This window comes from Oryzias latipes, chromosome 16, assembly GCF_053564925.1.
Source record: "Oryzias latipes strain Hd-rR chromosome 16, Olatipes_Hd-rR_3.1".
Lineage (NCBI taxonomy): Eukaryota > Metazoa > Chordata > Actinopteri > Beloniformes > Adrianichthyidae > Oryzias > Oryzias latipes.
The window spans coordinates 13,960,078-13,979,164 of record NC_136252.1 but is presented as its reverse complement, the minus strand read 5'-3'; the positions used below and the strand labels follow the sequence as shown (position 1 = coordinate 13,979,164).

The window sequence follows — 19,087 nt, the reverse complement described above, 5'->3', positions numbered from 1 at the left end:
TCCGGGGTCTGGAGGTGGAGAGGGTGAGCAGCTTTAAACCAGGACCTCACCTGGAACCTTAACACCACCCAGCTGGAGAAGAAAGCTCATCAATGGCTGTACTTCCTGTGGAAGATCCTCAGCAGCTTCTACAGCTGCGTTGTTGAGTTCATCCTAACAGTGTGGTACGGCAGCTCTACCGCCATGGACCGCAAACGCCTGCAGAGAGTGCTGAAGACTGCATCCAAGATCACCAGGACTCCTTTGCCCTCGCTGCAGAGCATCTACAAGCGCAGGGTCCACAGGAGAGCTGCCTCCATCATCGAGGACCACACCCACCCACATCGAGGTCTGTTCCCTCTCCTCCCCTCGGGACGAAGATCCAGGAGTGTGAAGTGCAGGACTACCACTCACTGCACATCTTTGCACATACTCTTTGATTATTATTAGTGTTCTTACACCTTAATATTCAACAACATCCAAGTGTATCACACTGTTTAGCTCACAAAAGTCTCTTTGGCACAGTCATTCTCAGCTGAGGGTGCACAACAGCTGATTTGTATATAGGTTTAGTCATTTACTTCATGGTTAAACTTTATTTTGGTATGAATGTTTCAGATATCCTGTAAATATCCTAATCTATCTTTTTATTCAGCCTAAAACCTAATGACATTCAGAGCAAACAACAAAGTAAGCATCTCATAGTACAGGGAAACCTGTTTCCTTACTGTACATAAGACGATAAATCCTTTTTGAATCCTTGAAAGAGATAAGGCCATCAGTCAGAGCATTCGCAGTAGCTCTTTAGAAGCGTTAGCCATGTTAGCGTATTCACATTCTCTGCAAGTCCTAACCTTGTTTGCAACACATAAAAAACCCACGGATACCACTAAAACAAACATTACTGTGACTATGCCAACTCCCAACCATGTCAGTAACACAAAAAACCATAGTCTGATACTGAAACATGTTAGTAACAGAGTTTGCAAGTTGTAGAAACAAAAACAAAAAAATGGACATTTTAATAAAGCTCAGTGTGCCTCTCAAAACCGCTTTAATATCAGTAAACACAACCAGAATGAATCCATATATATGTAAGGTGGTCTGGATTATAAGACGCACTGTTGTTTTTTTTGATAAAGATTAGGGCTTTTAAGTGCGCCTTATAGTGCAGAAAATACATGTTTTTAAAATCATGTCAGCTATTATTTTTTTACATTGAGTTAATTGCAGGTCAGACGTCATTGTGTTTAAAGGATAGAGCTTTTTTCATTTTTTCAGACTATGTGACACTGTTAGCATAGTTCGTGTGTTGTAAGTAACAAGGCTAGCAATAAAAAACAAATTTTAGCCAAGCACAGACGTCTACTTTAAGACTGTTTTCACTTTGCCAAAAGTCAACTTTTATATTTTGTTTAACTGTTCACCTGTTAAAACTCTAGGAAAACCCAATAGAAGAAATGACAACTACATATAGATAACTTCTAAACTTTCTGCCAAAGCAAGTTCATCTGCATCAAATTTAAATAAGCATTTTAATGATGCCCAAAAAACATGGAACATCCAAATAGGGGAGTTAAAAAAAAATCCAAACTATTTATTGAATTGAATCTAAGAAAAACAAGTTTTATTTAATTAATACTTAGACATGTTTAGATGTCACATGGTTTATGGATCGGAGTGAAATGTGAAAAAAATATGTTTCACAAAACCTTTTACTAATCAATTGCAGTGTATAGATGCAGAAATCCCAATAATAATGCCCCAAATTTTAAAATAAAAGATAATTGTAGGAACTTCATAGTTTATGAATGTATATTTACCAATTAACAGAGAAAAATGAATACATGTCAAATGCTTCTTCTCTGGAGTGACATTTGTGTTTTATCAATTATACCTGGGGCAAACCGTGGGAGTAACCTGATTCTGGAAATTGTAAGTTAGATGATCAGAGAGTGTGTGTCTTCGAGGGTGTGTGTGTGTGTGTGTGACCTGCATGCCTGGGACAGGCTGGGACTAATTCAGTTACTCTGGGGTTCTGTAGTGCAATACCTTGTAATGACACAAAATCTTATTTCTTCCAAGGAAAAACATCAATCTTTTGGATGTGCTGCAGGGATCAGAGTCTCTTTTGGCGAGTGCGTGCAGAGAACACTGAGTAGGCATTGTGTGTGCAAGGCCTGGGCACATATTTGTGTGTTTGTGTGTTAAGCAGTGGGAAAGAGGGAAATGGAATAAAATGTTCAGACCACTGGAGCTGAAAACTACCCATACATTGGTTTGATAAACAGCGGGGAAGGCCTCGGTGGTACATGACTGTGAGTGCGGTTGTGTAAATGTGTGGGACAAAGGCAGACTGAGGGAAAGTCAGAGTGTGTCTGCATATAATCATTTGTGTGTCAGCAAAGAAACAGAGAACGAAAATGAGAATTCTTCTGTGAACTGTGTTTGTACGTGCGCTAAAGTGAAAAAAAAAAAAAATCAAAGGAGATTGTGTGTATGTGGGGCAACCATGCTTCCAACAATATTACCCAAGTAGGTGTGTGACCAGAGACTTGATTTGGAAAGCCTGCATCTCTTTGTTGGAGAACGCATTCTGCCAAAATCTGATAGACTAACTTGCTAATAAATGATACTAAAATATTAAAAATTAAAGGTATATATTCTAAATAATTATTTTTGTTTTACCTTTAAAAATTCCACTTTCAGTCAACTTTATTGACAAAATGCCTATACACATATGTAAAACAATGTTTTATTAATGTGTCAATCACATTAACTAAAGAGCTGCATTTCTGTACATACTTATCAGACCTTTGAATCTTTCACTGTCACAGTGCTCACTAACATTATAATGTATGGAAAACAGTGTTCCCTCTCTATATCACGGTTCACCTTTTGGAGTCTCACTGTTTTGCAGATGTTTTCATATCAACTCTGCACGTTTTTTTTTTCATTGTGTTCGGAGTCCTGATTGGCTTTTGATCTTGTCAATCCGTCTCTTCAGGCCATGTCTTCTGTACAGAAATACGGCACATACAGCTTGAGAGAGTTGTATAAATCTTCATTGTAACCAGATCTTTGTTGTCATTATTTAATACTGGACTTATTTTCCTATGAAGGTTTTAACTAAAATGAGAAGAAAACAAAGGGGGAACGCTTGTGTCTCAGAATAGTGTAGAAAGTGTGTGGGCCTTAAACATCTGTAATCCTACTTAGCCGGTATCAACTATAGCGGGTTATTTATGGAACGTAACCTCTGCGATAAACAAGGAAAAAATGTAGAAAAGGGATAAGAAGTTGAAGGATGAACCTAATGAAAATTCAAGAAAGTAATGAAATACTTAAAAAGTAAGAAAATAAATAATATGATGGGGTTACCATATTTTAAATTTACAATAAAAATGTTTATAAAATGCTATTCTTGTTTATTGTTTACACCAGTGCGCCCAATTTTCTTCGGCCATGGACCGGTTCAATGTCAGAGAATATTTTCATGGACCAGCCTGTACGAGGCTGAAGTGGGCATCTGATTTTTCTTTAGCCTCCACTTTCCTTTTACTTTTGAGGGTAAAGATCATCTTCATCCTTTGTAAAATATCTGCAGCTGCTTTAAACTATATTTTCACACGAGATTTAGTGTAGGAACCATTAATATGTGATATGGATTTTGTCTTAACCCATTACTGTCTCTAAGTGGAGGCTCAAAGATCAGATGCCAACATCAGCCTCATCAGACTTTTAAGATGCAACAGATAAATACAAAAAGAAAAAAATCACTAATACTGATGTTTTCAAAATATAATTATAAACGTGAATCCACCTTTTGAACAACTTTATAAGCACATTGTCACCTCGTGACATTAGACGGCCAGTTGCTGAATATTACGAAAGGGTTAACGGCCGACGAAGTTTGCATTATCAGAAATTATCGCAAGCCGTGGAAGCCTGAACTGTCTGAACTGACCTCGATTGCAGCGGCAAAGGAAAGCGATATAAATGCTAGTCGTCACAACGAGTTAAATAAAGCATCAGTTCAGAGAGGAAGTTCACCTAATAGTGCTTGTTTTTCTCCAGATGATGAAGCTAAAGTTTGTTTTATAGAAGCCAGCGCAGTGACATAGAGCATTGAAGACATGGGACCGAAACTTATTTTTAGGTGTGCATTATCACTTTTTAATCCACACCCAGCAGCCAATCAGAATTGAGTATTTTACCCGGACCATGGTATAAGCGGGTTAATGGCCGACGAAGTATGCATTATCACTTTTTAAGGCACGTTGTGGAAGCCTGAACCGTTGCTTCCGTGAAGTGCATTAAAAAGTGATAATGCATACTTCGTCGGCCATTAACCCGCTTATACCATGGTCACTTACAAAAGAAAAAATATTAACGAGTTTTTAGTCTTTAATTCTTGTTTTTTTCCAATTTGGATCAATTTTCTCACAAAAAGGGGACTATTTGTTACGTGCGCGCCGCACCACGTAACAAATAGTCAGCGTCGCGCCGGACCACCGCTGCAGTCAAGATTTGGCGATATAAAGTGATATATATATATATATGCTGATCTTTCCCATGGGTTAAATAAAGCATCAGTTCAGAGAGAAAGTTCACCTCTTACCGCTTGTTTTTGTCCAAATGATGAATCAAAAGGTTGTTTTAAAGAAGCCGGCGCAGTGATACAAAACATTTAAGCTAGGTAACTGGAACTTTTTTTTCCCCCATGCGGTTATCCTGTGGTATATCACTTTTTAAAGCACACTGTGACGGGGTCCCGCCGGGAAAGGATGCAGAGGAGCCAAGGTGAGGAGGTTCTGTGTTTATTTCATAAACAGTTGCTACACGCAGGGCCATGCAGCACGCAGCACACTCTGTCACTCCTCTTTTCGCCACCTGCAGTGCTCACCTTTAAGTGGGATGCCACACCCACGGGGCGTTGCTCTCAATACCCAGCCAGGCGGCACCACAGGTGGAAATCATAAATAACAATAAATAACAAATACACAAACAAACAATAAAACACAGTGTGGTCCCCCTCGTCATCTGACGGTGCCACACCGTCACACCATCCCCCTCCTCTGAGGGATTGACGATGTGCGGCAATCCCCTCAGCAGTCCGCCGCCGTGCATTCCCCACGCCGATCCGCCAGAAACACGTCCTCGCGTCGCGTCGGTTGGTTGCATGGACTGCTGCTCCACGACGGCGACCCCTCCGATCTGCTCCTCGGTGCCGCTCCGGTCGGTCCCAGCCCCGGCAAAGGCCCTTCAAACGGCAACACGCCCCCGCTGGTCCCCTTCCGGATGGTACCTCCGCCGATCGGAGCCGCCGACAGCAGGTTACAGGCGAGATGATGCGCCTCTCCCGGAGCACTCCCCTGACGGCCCGGTAGACGTCGGTCCGCCCCTTGTCCCGCTCCGTGCAGGCCTCCAACGCCCGCATCCGCGGCAGTGGAACCGGGCGGTATGCCCGTCCCGCCTCCGGCCGTCTTCGCGCTCCGGCGGTCCGCCCCTGCTGTCCGCGTGGTCCGCCGCTCGCCATGGGCGCCGAGTTGGACGCCGTAGTTCTTTCCGGGCCCCTGGCCAGGCCTGAAGCACCGCCAAGGCCACCCGGATCCACCCCCTCTTCCTTAGAGGATGGACTGCTCTGAGGAGGCGCTGAGCTGCCGGGGAATCGTTGTCCCCACCACGCCGCTGCGTCCTCACCTTTTTGTGGCCCCTCTGCGATCCCACTTCTGACACCATATGTGACGGGGTCCCGCCGGGAAAGGATGCAGAGGAGCCAAGGTGAGGAGGTTCTGTGTTTATTTCATAAACAGTTGCTACACGCAGGGCCATGCAGCACGCAGCACACTCTGTCACTCCTCTTTTCGCCACCTGCAATGCTCACCTTTAAGTGGGATGCCACACCCACGGGGCGTTGCTCTCAATACCCAGCCAGGCGGCACCACAGGTGGAAATCATAAATAACAATAAATAACAAATACACAAACAAACAATAAAACACAGTGTGGTCCCCCTCGTCATCTGACGGTGCCACACCGTCACACACACCCAGCAGCCAATCAGAATCGAATATTTACCCGCACCATGGTATAAGTATTATTAGTATGATGTGTGGGAACAACTGTCCCAAAAAAATCCATATTTTGCAAAATCTGCCAGATACGTTTGTTCTTTTGTTAATTTTGCTAGCTTAGAGGTTTCAATTTAACGCTGGGTGCAGCTGCTTGAAGAAAGTAGCAGATTTAATTTAAAAGAATTCATAAATTCCCAAATTCATAAAATTTAATGTACAGAAAGATCAACAAATAAACCAAAACTATTTCTATATCATGTCACATTTTTTGACCTTTGAGCTTATCTAAGAGCCACTGAATCCTACCTGAAGTTCCTCACTAACAGCTCTAACCTTAAACAATCGAAAATTCAAAAAATCTGTCTGTAGAGTAAAAACTCAGAGAACTGCATACAAAACACCGGAAACATCCAGCTAAGACAATGAAGGCCTCTCGGCTAAAAAGATGTCCTCCAAATGTGTAATGCATTATAGTGCACAGACACTACTTTACGCAGGCTCTGTCCTCTGCACCTCTGCGAAGAGACAACTTGTATAGGTCAAGTATTTGGCAGTGGGAGACGTCAAGGAACAAGGACATGTTGAAACATTTCAAGTGGCTTTATGGCAAAGCTCAACTCTTTGTGCCAAAACTGCAGTTGGGGTTGGTGTCAGAAGTAAAAGAAAATAAATGAATTAAAAATGAGAAATAAAAGTGAAGCTACTAAATAAGTCAGAGAAAAATGTTTGTGCTGTAAGGTTATCCACTATACTCTCAGAAGATGAGCCTCCACCTCAAAGAACATAAAATTTCATTTTCTGTCATAAAAAAGATTTAATTCTTGCATTTTTTGCTTCTATTCAGAAAGTGCCAACTTTCTTTTCCTTCCCTTTTTTTTTACATTTCTAAGTCTAGAAGTGGAGGTTTTTAAAAGATAATGTGCATAATGTAACAAAATAAAACATTTACCCAACAGTGTCAAAAGACAGAATAGGCATATTAATAACAGCACAATTAAGATGTGTGTGTACCGCAGTTTAGAGAAAATAATAGTTTGCAGCTTTTATAAACAAATTTTTTTTGCAAAGCAGTTAGAATACAGCCTTTTTTTCTCACATCAATGCTCCTAAATTTCAGCCTTCCTTTTTCCACAGATGAACAGACATGAAAAAACTTGTGCCAGGCTGGAAATATGAGGAAGGACAAACCTGGATTCTATTTCTACATTTTTGTCAAAATCCCAACCTAACGGTCTGATTTTACATTCAAAGAAACAAAAACACCATTTATATCAGTGAATGAAAAATAAGATCAAATCTTTAACCCCAACAACATACAAACATCTCATCATATTTAATACATGCATTTCTGGGACCCCTATCTCTTATAAGTGTTTTTTTGCGCTGTAGTTCATCATCATTCCACTAGGGGCAGGAGAAGAGCTTTTCCTGCTCATTTCGAAAATGGCTGCTTCCATCAGTTTAGCTAGTTCTCAAAAATCTATGGTGAGAATAACTCATCTATTGTTTTTTTAGACTACTTGCTGTATTAAAAGAATTGAGACGTGTTGATATTTATTTATAGTGCACTTACACCATGTTACAAATGTGTGGCTCAAATTTGAGACAGTAGGTAAATAAGGTGCTTTTTTCCCCCCTAAACACTCATTAATATTTGATCTAACATTGTTGTAAGCAAAAACATACCAGATCACACAATGTATCATAATTAATACTATCTATATCTCAAAGAGTTTAAAAAACATCAGTCAAATATTTAATGTAGTGGGCTTTACTGGGAAGAACAAATATGGCAAATAAAGCATAACTGTAGTTCTATATGACCACTAGAAACATTAAAACAATCAAACTGCTTTATAGCTTCAGTCGCTGTGTTTTGACTTCAAGTAACCGCGCTAATAGTCCTAAAGAAAAGCTCAGAACGTCCCCTTAACAGAAAGCCGGAGGCTACGGATGGCACAGCTGGACAAGGTTATTTTCTGATGGGGTAAAATTACCTTGGTGAAAGCCAATCTAATTTGAATTTAATAGGTGCAAATGAAATTAATAAGTGACTTAATGAAACTAATATTGTGAATCAATTTGAACACACAAAATTGAATTTACCAGGTGAGAGACAGCACCAGGGTGTTTGGAGGAGCGGCATTAATAAAATGAAGGGGTAATAAAACGCGGTTATCTGTCATTGCCACACTGTGTACAGACTAATTTGAAAGGAAATGGATTTACTGAGGAAAATGAAAGTTAAGGTTATTACTGGCTCCAACCAAAAATGTCTTAAAGGTTTTAAAAGTGTGTCCATATATAGTGTTTTGGCTTTTACTTGGCTCAGAATAAAACTTTTACGCCCAGATTATTTGCAACATTCGTAAAGGTAGTATAACCAGTGCTAATTAGAAGAGCATTGTTTCTTTTAATTTTTTTAATTTTAAGATCCACGTAAATTAATATAAAAAATGCAAACCCATTTATTATACTGATTAATTCATGCTTAAGCTTATTTCTCATTAACTACATTATCTTTTCACCAATTAAATGTTATATTACTGTCATGTTTGAATCTGGTAAATTCAATACCAAATTTAGTATCACAAAGTGATAGAAACAACTTTTTATGTAAATATGCCTCCAGTTTTTGTTGAAAACTGTTTATTGTTAAACTGCTTTACAGCTACACTGGAAAAGAGTCAATAAACAAATCCAAAGAGATGGAGAAATTACATGTTTCAAATTATCAAAAAAGACAGATGCTGTGGAAGCCAACTAGACAAGCAGAAGGGGTTTTGATATAAATAACAAATGATGGCGTGTAGCTATTGAATATCATACAAGGACCTCTCTGTTTCAGCACAGACAAAATGTCAATGATGTCAACACAACATCATAGGGATCCAAGAAAACAAATGATCTAAACAGAGAGAGTCATTCTCTCAAATTCCTCTCTAATTTCTCTCTCTTTCTTACTTATTCAGAAGAAGCGTGTCAAATGAATGACACTAGCTTTTGACCCCGTTTCACAAAAGCCGGCATTAAGTTTGAATTTTTAGCACCAAAAGTCTCATTCAGAGTAAATCTGGTACGAATTGAATTCATGCTTCAAAACATTAGTGTTGTTCAGTGTTTCCCTGAATGTGTTCCACTGTCACGGCTGGAAAAGACAGAATCTATTTGTAACTAATCACATTTTGAAAAACAACAGCAAGATCATAGTTCCATGGATGGACGCCCACATGACCAACATCTACCCACATTTTACACATAAAGGACGTTGTTAGCACATGCTCTATCACTTTGTGGCCAATTATTACTTTAACTTGCGGTTTTATTTACTACCATGACTTATCTCATTTTTCTATGTGAAACCTCAGAAATAATCAGGAAAGTCGCAGAAAAAAATGCATCCTTTCCAAGAAGACAAAGTATCTTTACCTTAAAGATCCCTCTTTCAATGTCGTTTCAACATCACAATCAGCAAAATACTAGGAAGCATTCACCAAAAAGATCAGAGATGAATCTTCAAAAGTTGCGGCAAATTAAAAAAAACTAAAAAAACTTTATAAAATGAATTCTTGTTAATGAGAGAAAACTAAACAATGGGTTTTGAGCAGAAAAACGGTTGAAAAGCTCACAGATGTTTGAAAATGTGGTTCTAAGATGCCATTGTGTGACAAATGAATCCCATCGAAAAAGGAAAAACTAAACCAGGGGTCTGCAAACGGCAACTTCAGAGCCACAAGTGTCTCTTTTACACTCTGGCTAAAAAAAAACACAAAAAAAATGTTTAATTTTAAAAACTAACTGTAAAGTAAAATGTAGGTAGCAAAGTTAAAAAAACAATGAACTCAAACTTTATTCAAGCCATTCACAAATAGTTCAAGGAACAGTTAGAGTAAAAGGTTGCATTTTGACAGATTTTTGGGCGTCGTGTACCACGTGAAAGAAATTGGATGTCAGTAAACACAACCAGAATTTAGGCTGAACAAGAATATAAAATCTAGATCACAGTTTTCCTATTTTGGAATTTTGAAGGATTTTAGCTTAATGCTAAAATGAGACAATTTCGGTAAGTTAGATTTACAAAGTGGTAAAATAAACGGTGAATTTATTTTTTTTTATTGCTACAGACATTTTCTGCATTGAGATGATCATGTGACAGAATGTTTTGAAAGGAATTCAAGTTAACTTTAGTCAAAAGTTATTAAAAATTTCATGTTTTGAAAAAAAAAAAGCTAATTTCTCTTTGTGGAAACAGTTTGGAGCGGACCCCTTGCTCTAAGCACTAAGCAAGGTCCATAAAGGCATGGATAACACTCAGATGTGAATTAATTTGACTGGTCTGCACAGAGCCCTGACCTGAACCCAGTAGAACACCTTTGGGATGAATCAGAGCAGAGACTGAGAGCCAGGCCTTCTCCACCAACATCAGTGTGTGACCTCACCAATGCGCTTTTGGAAGAATGGTCAGAAATTCCTATAAACACTCTCCTCAACCTTGTGAACAGCCTTCCCAAAAGAGCTGAAACTGTAATAGCTGAAAAAGGTGAACCAACATCACATTGAACTCAATGGGTTGGGAATGGGATGGCACTTCAGTTCACATGTGAGTCAAGGGAGGCGAGCAAAAACGTCATAGTAACGATAAGAAAATAGCAATTGACCGTGTTCTTTACTTTAAAATTATAGAAGTGTCAGAAAAATATCTGTGGAAAATCCATAAAAAGTCAAGTTGTTACTGTATAGAAAGACCTAAAGTGTAAGTTAAAGGACTGTAATGGTGAAGTGGCAGCATCATTGACCAGTTCAGATTAAACGCTTTTCGAGCTGTGTTGTTTATGTGTATCTGTGTCCTACCCCGTGTTAATGGAGATGATTTCAATGAGCGGGTTTTTCCTGATCTTAGGCAGGTCCAGTCGGGCTCCTCCAAGTCTGCGGCCTCCTTCTTTCTTCTGACCCAGCAGACGAACCGAATGACCTGCAAAAGAATAAAAACATGTTTTAAAAAGCTAAAAGATACACTTTTTTTGCATACAAATAAAGCAGAGGACACAATAAGAACCATAAGGATGCTAAAATTGGTAAAAGATCAGTATCAAGTTGCTCATTACATGCAACTACAATAAAAACCCTTTGATCGAAAATGTTGGTCATGTTGCATAGGCCTTTATAATAATGTAGTTGAGAAAATGTAAGTAACTGGCATGATCTAGACTGAACTGAATTGTAATGACTTGGCTTATGACAGTCGTTTGATTCAAGGTTTTGTGTACAAAGTTGAGAAAAACTAACATGTGAATCTGGGCTTTATACATAACTAAAGTACAAGTTCGAAAGACAAATGTTTCTTACTTCATAAATAAGTATATTTTTTAACTAGCAATATTTTTTCTGTTGTCTTTTTGTTTCTGTTTTTTACTTGTTCTGTCCAACAACTCAGCAAACAGATTAGAGCTGAAGGCCTTTTGTGTTGGACAGGGTTTACTATCACAAAAAGAGGTTAAATAACTTTGAAAAACCAGAGTGTAAATTTGTATAAACCCCTTTTTGTTTTTGTTTTTTTGTTTTTATTATATTTTATTTAGTTGTTACATTTAGTGTGTGTGGGGAGGGAGAGGGGAAGAATGTGAGGGGGGGGGGGGGGGGGGTAAAAGGAAAAGAGGTGGAGAAAGTGGGGGAGACTAGCGCTGATTTAAAGTTATTATTTTAAGCTGTAACAATTATACCAGATCTGCTGGAAAGACAAATATTACATCAAAAGTGAAATTCTGACACAAAGTTGAGGGGAAGACATCTGTCCATAAATACACTGTCGGTTAGGAGGAGGGATGAAGCAGACAGGGAGCAGTGTGGCAGTGTGCATGTGCATGTGGGGGGGGGATGCATGCATGCTGCCATAGTGAACCGTGTGTTCATGAGGGGAACCAGATCCTACCCAGCCCAACCAGCCAGACCAGAAGGGGGGGGGGGACCCCCAGGCCGGAAGCGCCCCAGGTGACGGGACCCAAGGAGCCCGGGGCGGGGGGGGGGGCGAGGGGGCCCCCTTGCCCTGAGAGGCATAGGCGAACACGGCGTCTAGGACAGGCGTGCTTGGCCGTACCAGGCGGCAGCCTTGGGGGCCACCGTCTCCGCAAGCCAGCCCCGGCACCTGACCCAAGCAACCCAGAGATCACCGCGCAACCCCCCCCACCACCACACACACACACACACACACTACTCTACCCTCTACAACCCTCCTCACCCGCCATATTATCCGACCCCTCCTCCTTTACTCCCCCAATGCCCTCCCCACTCTGCGATGGGATGGGAGAGCCCCAGAGGTCCCGGTGAGCCAGCCCCCAGGTCTGTCCCCATGCACTCTTGCACACATGCTCAACTTTGCAATATTTTCTTGTAAATAGTCATTCTAGAATGATGCGGCAGTTGAACAGGTCAGCCAATGATCGAAGGGTCAGCGGTCCGATCCCCTCTTCCCCCAGTCAATCACTGTTGTGTCCTTGGGCAAGACACTTCACCCTCCCTGCCTCCCGTATGTGTGAATGAGCATGAATTTCCTGGTGATGGTCGGAGGGGTCGTAGGCGCGTACTGGCAGCCACGCCTCAGTCAGTCTGCCCCAGGGCAGCTGTGGCTACATCAGCAGCGTATCATCACCCACTATGAGTGAATAGCAAATGAATAATGTGACTAATAAAGTGTCTAGAAAAATGTGGAAAAACATTGAACATTGGTACTTACTTGAGCTTTTGATAAAGGCACAGCTTTGCTAAAAAGACCAACTCCGATCATCTCTGGATCTAAAATAATTCCCAGTGGTCTTTGCATTGTGTTTATGCTGTTTTCAGTCTATATTAAATAAATTGTGTTTTTCTTTAAGACACATTTTCTGCAGAGCCGCAGAAGTTAGAAAGTCGCCTCTGAGTTATGGGCAGAACTGTCGGCGCAGAGCATCCCCCCCTCCCGGCACCCATAACTGAGGTCTCAGTTTACACACTCACCTGCTAGCTTACAGCCCCTCACACCCCCAACCTAGCAATATTGGAGCTATCCAGTCATGCAGTTTTGAGCCAGATCCAAGCTCAGATGAGGAAAACAAAGACGTACATGGATCTATTTGTCTACAAGTGGATTCATCAGGATGGACCAAAGCAGGGAGCTTGTTGCCCGCCAACTTTAGCTTCTACATCACACCTACAAGTTTTTTTGAACAGCATTTTCTTCATTGGCTACTGATTCACAATGATTTAGATAAAGAAATACTCAGCAATGTTATTTTGAGCTTAATATTCTGTAAATATGTCTTCCATCATCAGAGACATGCCAAAAGAGGATGTCAAAAACACAATTTTCATTGGTGGAAAGTTAAAAGTCCAGGCTGCATTTCACCAAAAACATGTCCGTCTGTTCAAGTTATTCAGAGCTTTAACACCTTTATTGGCATTGTTCCCGGTGTATCCTTCAGAGTCTAAGAAACTCCTCTGAACCACTAAATTTGTTTTTACTCCTTTGATCAGCAGGGAAGAAATTTCCTTTTAACAGGTGTATTGCAACTTCAACTACTTTTTAAACAGTAAAGCTGATAGTAGACTGGTTGTGGTGAATGAATGGAGTGTAGCTACAAGCCCTCTTCTTGTGATATCAATTACAAAGCAGTAGGAATGGTTCAAAACTATTATACCTTTTTCATTTTTGTTTTTATTAAGGTTTAGTTTTGTTCTCCTGTGGGATCCACAACACCAGGAGTTGGTCTTTATCCAATTGGTGGTTCCCATGGTTGGCAAAAATATCTGATTTAGATATTCGAAAGCAGAAAAATGTTTGCTGGAAAAAACTAAATAAATGCAAGGCAGTCTATGAAATGCATGTCTTTAGTAAACAATAGCTCATCAAAATCGAGACAAGGTCATGACATACAACAAATACACAACAGGACAAGATTAATTTTACCAGTTGTAGTAATTTTGTTAGGTCTGGATGGGAAAGGGGGTCTCATTCCCAGCTATGCCTAAAAGTATTAAAGTTAAAGAATAAAGTACAAATCCACAGTTGAGTGTAATGAGGCCCAGCCGTCTTCTGTGAGCAGAAATGGGCTAGAGTGGTTTCTGCTCTCTAACCATCCAATAGGTTAACAGCTGAAGGTGTGAGAGATGGAGGCGCTGAGGGATGGAATTGTCTTTCTGCTTTCATCTGCTTTACAGAGGTCTCCTGAGAGGGTGGGATCAGGCAAGGAAGCGTGGTTATCAATTGGTAGATAAAAATGACAATTTGCCCCTAAGGAGGACAAAGAGCCAATCAGTGAGGCGTGACTGGTCCTAATACACCAGTGCAAGCACGGAAATGAGAAAACTTCCCTCGTGGAAAGCAGCTGGGGATTTGAGCACATTTGGGCATCTTTTCCCCAAGATCTCAGTACCAATATGGTCAGGATACAAGGACTCAGCTTTGACACATGCTCCAACAGACAATCTGCTGACCGAACTTCTTATTTTGTCATTTAAATAATGGCGGAATCTACAAAGCATGAAAGCAACTCTCACAAACAGATGGCTTCCCCTGCCTTACGGCTTTAAAGCTGTAGCTAGAATGATGCATGCATTAGATGAAGTAGCTCATGTTGTAAACTAAGGCCCGTGCTAATAAAAGTCGTATGTGAGAAATTTGCACATGCAGCTGGAAGGAGGCAGCATTGGGGACATGGTTGTTTTTGAAACATTAAGTTAAGAAGAATTGATTTGCACTTGGGCTGGTCGATATAAAACATATCAAAATCACAATTTTGTTTTGTTTTCATATCAGGCAATAAAGATATATTTCACGATATATACCAAATAACTTTATTTGTCAAATCTAAACACTCTACTTAAAAGACAAATGTGTGACCATAAGCAGGTTGTTTGGATGTAAATATTTATTTCCTATTACACTTAAAATATAACAGATGCACTGAAGGAACATGATGGAATAGTTTTCTTCAGATAACTAAGAAGAGGCATTTATATTGCTAAACTGAAAATTAAAGCAAAAGCTTTCAAGTTTCAAAGGAGAACATAAAAAAACAGAATGCTAAACTGCTTGAACAGTTCCATTTAAAAACAAAACATTATTTCTATAAATAAATCCTAACATTTTGAAGTTTGACAGAACAAACATAAAATTGACAAAGATTTTTGTCAACATCCTTTGAATAAGCTAGGAACTAACTGAAATACCTCCACACAGGGGCCGAAATTTAATGTTCGAGTCACCGGACAAGTTACTAAAAAAAAATCTGCTGGCCAAACTATAACACTATTTCACACAGAAATACCTTCAAAGAAAATGAAAATGCATAAAAGTAATAAATAGATGAACACGCCTTTATTGTCATCTAACTGTATACTTAAATGTAAACAGGCTGAGAAAACAAGGACAGGTTTAATCCTGCTTCCAGGTGATTATATTTTATATTAAATCATAACCAAAAACAGCCTGAAACAGTATAAAGTTTTTGATTATTGTAATTAAAGCAGCAGCTCTCACTACAAAAATAAATAAAGCTTACACTTTATTTTTAGAAGATTCGAGCAAAAAATTGTGCTGCAGCCCAAGTTGTTCAAGTTAAAAACTGACCAACAAACATACAGTGACCCAAAGATGTATTTAGTCAGACACCAATTGTGCAAAATTCCTCCCACTTAAAAAGATGAGAGAGGCCCGTATTTTTATCATAGGTATACCTAAACTATGAGAGACAAAAAGAGAAAAAAAACTTAGAAAATCACATTATCTAATTTTTAAAGAATTCCTTTACAAATTATGGTGGAAAATACGTATTTATTCAATGACAAAAGTTCAAGTCAATAATTTGTTATTGACCCTTTTTGGCAATGACAGCTGTGAAACATTCTTCACAAGGTTTCCACAAACTGTTGCTGGTATTTTGGCCTATTCCTCCATGCAGATCTGGTCTAGAGCAGGGATGTTTTGGGGCTGTCACTGGGCAACTCCCTCCAAAGATTTTCTATGGGGTTTAGAAGTGGAGACAGCTAGGCTTTTCCAGGACCTTGAAATATATCTTATGAAGCCACTCCTTCATTACCCAGGCAGTGTCTTTGGGAACATTGTCGTGTTGAAAGACCCAGCCATGTTTCATCTTCGATGCCCTTTCTGATGGAAGGAGGTTTTCACTCAAAATCTGACCATACATTGCCACATTCATTCTTTCCTTTACACGGATCAGTCGTCCTGATCCCTTTGCTGAAAACAGCCCAAAAGCATAATGTTTCCACCCCCATGCTTTACACCAGGCATGGTGTTCTTTGGATGCAACTCAGCATTCTTTCTCCACTAAACACGATGAGTAGAGTTTTCCTCTGAACATAGGACATTCTACCAATCCTCTTCTGGATCATCCAAATGCTCTCTAGCAAACTTTAGATGGTCCTGCACGTGTGCTGGCTTTAGCAGGGGGACACGTCTGGCACTGCAGGATTTAGCGGCGTAGTGTGTCACTGATGGTAGCCTTTGTTACTATGGTCCCAGCTCTCTGCAGGTCATTCACTAGGTCCCCTGTGTGCTTCTGGGAGTTTTGATCACTGTTCTTCTGATCATTTTGACCCCACAGGGTGAGATCTTGTGGGGAGCCCCAGATGTAGGGAGATTATCAGTGGTCTTTTTTGTTTTCCATTTACTAATAATTGCTCCCACAGTTAATTTCTTTACACCAAGCTGCTTATTTATTGCAGATTCAGTTTTCCCAGCCTGGTGCAGGTCAACAATTGTGTTTCTGGTGTCCTTAGACAGCACTTTGGTCTTAGACATAGTGGAGTTATGAGTGCGACTGTTTGAGTTTGTGGACAGGTGTCATTTATATAGATAACCAGATCAAACAGGTGCCATTAATACAGGTAACCAGTGGAGGACAGATGATCATATTACAGAAGAAGTTACAGGTCTGTGAAAGACAGAAATATTGCTTGTTGTAGGTGACCAAAATATTATTTTCCACCATAGTTTACAAATAAATTCTTTAAAAATCAGACAATGTAATCTTCTGGATTTTTTCTCTACTATTGCATGGAACCAGAAGCAAGGCGTTGTCTATGGGTGAAATCATATGCAATTTGTCCAATTATATAATATATAGTCAATGGTTATTACAAAATTATCAATTAATAGAAAAGAGTCAGATATTATGAAAAATGAGCTACCCTGTAATTTTCAACCACGTTCAACTGCAGCTGTTTAATCTTTTGATGGATTGGCCGGCCTTAAAACCGATAATTCATGAAAACATTGAGGATGGCGGGATAATGAAAAATCATTTAGCCTTTCAACTCAACATACAGTTTGCTTTTGTATGTCCTGATGAGGATTACTTCAAATATCCAGGACGCTCTTGCAAAAGACATTTTTAATCTCAATGAGTTTTTTATCCTGGTTAAATAAAGGTGAAGGAATATATATATGTTGTAAATGGCTCCAGAATTAAATATTTACAAAAATGTTCTAAAAATGTGCCTTTATGTTCCCAAAAATCATATAATGATATAATAATTTATATACTTGATAAACCCTTTTTGGTTAACTTAAATCTGTTTGTGTCACATTTCTCTTCCCTTTTCTTCCGTTTGTCTCTGAGAAGCCGCATCACTACATTTCAGATGCAAACAGCATGTTTATTCTGGGGAAAAAAGGATCATGAGGTCAGGTGGAATCCATAGCCTCTCATCTGCAGCTACAAACCTTTCCCTGCCCTTGTTTGGATGAGATGCACACTAACTCGAATATCTCTGAAGGACAAAAGAATATAAAAGAGAAAATATTTTATCCAAGGCTGTGTTCTCATTGAATAGATGATAAATATGTGGAGACTAATCGAAAGAAGGATATCAAAGCACTCCTGCCATGAAAAAAGAAGAAGGTATTTATTAGACATGACTGTAGAATACAATTGCAGCTGATTAAAAGTGTGAAAATGTGTTTTTGCTGGTTTAATTTCTTAAATTCTTATATATCTTTGGTTCAGTATACATTTCTAAATGAATGTCCTTGTAAAAAAAAAGTTGACTTAAGTAGTCATTTATGTCAGTTTCTAGATCTAGCAGTGGGCTTGGAAACGCAACAGCTATCAATGCTGTTGGGCATTGAATTAGCTCCTGGCATGGCTTAAAACATTGATCTGGATAAACTGCTTGTTACAACAGCAGCACTGCCACCCAGTGAATCACAGACACTGTTAAATGGTAAGCACCACTGGAAGGAGCAAGAGTAATGAGTTGTACTGTATAGATCGAGGGAAATTCCCATCCCATCGTCCAAGCTGAAAGATAACAACATTCCTTTTTATTTAGCTAATGACCTGAGCTTTATGGAACTAGATGCAACATTATCTAAAAGCAGGTCTGCAGCATCCAGGTATTTGCTGAAAGTGACAGATGTAAACCTCGATGGACTTGTAGGAAACCAGACAAAGTCTTGCAGAGTTTGCAACAGCACAGTCTCGTTCTTGTCATGTGGAAAACAGACCTGCAAGCCATTTTGGCACAGCTAAGGGCTGCAACTATTAGCAGTTCATTGAAGTAAGTATTTTAGTGTCCATTAAGAAAGGCAAATCCTCTATCTTAAAGGTTTATGCCCAGGCCTCCGAGACAAAATAACAGCTCTCAGTTTATATGAGGTCATAAAAACTGTAATGATACTTGGGAAATTGGTTTCTGTGGAGGGGGCAATAGTGGGAAAAGACAGAGAGGGAACAGGCCAGGAGGGGGGTAAAAAAAAAAAAGGGGGGGGGGGGCTAAAGTTGGGACGTAGCTTTAAAAATTGGCAAAAAAAAAGCATGTAAAATAATGAAATGAAGAAAAAGAAAAAAGAGGGAAAATGTGATTGAGGTGAAAAGTTGTAATCTATTTGTCCAAAATGAGACAAGTAAAGCTAGAAGTGTAGGAGCAGAGGGCACATTGTAAAATTAAACCTCAGTTCAGCTGTCCTTCATTAAAATGAGGCCTGCAGTGCAAAGCGGTTAGTCATAGACTCACAGGAGCAGTGTAAACTCAGTCCAT

The 19,087-nt window shown here is 39.6% G+C and overlaps 1 protein-coding gene across 2 annotated transcripts in view; it reads right to left on the bottom strand.

Annotated features, from left to right (window-relative positions):
• The window catches only part of cdkal1 (CDK5 regulatory subunit associated protein 1-like 1), a 252,726-nt gene that overhangs the window by 155,402 nt on the left and 78,237 nt on the right, over nucleotides 1–19,087 (bottom strand). For both annotated transcript variants that reach the window (XM_023963817.2, XM_023963818.2), the window contains exon 7: nucleotides 10,907–11,027. In XM_023963817.2, the coding sequence (XP_023819585.1) occupies nucleotides 10,907–11,027 (121 nt within the window). The remainder of the gene's footprint in view (nucleotides 1–10,906; nucleotides 11,028–19,087) is intronic.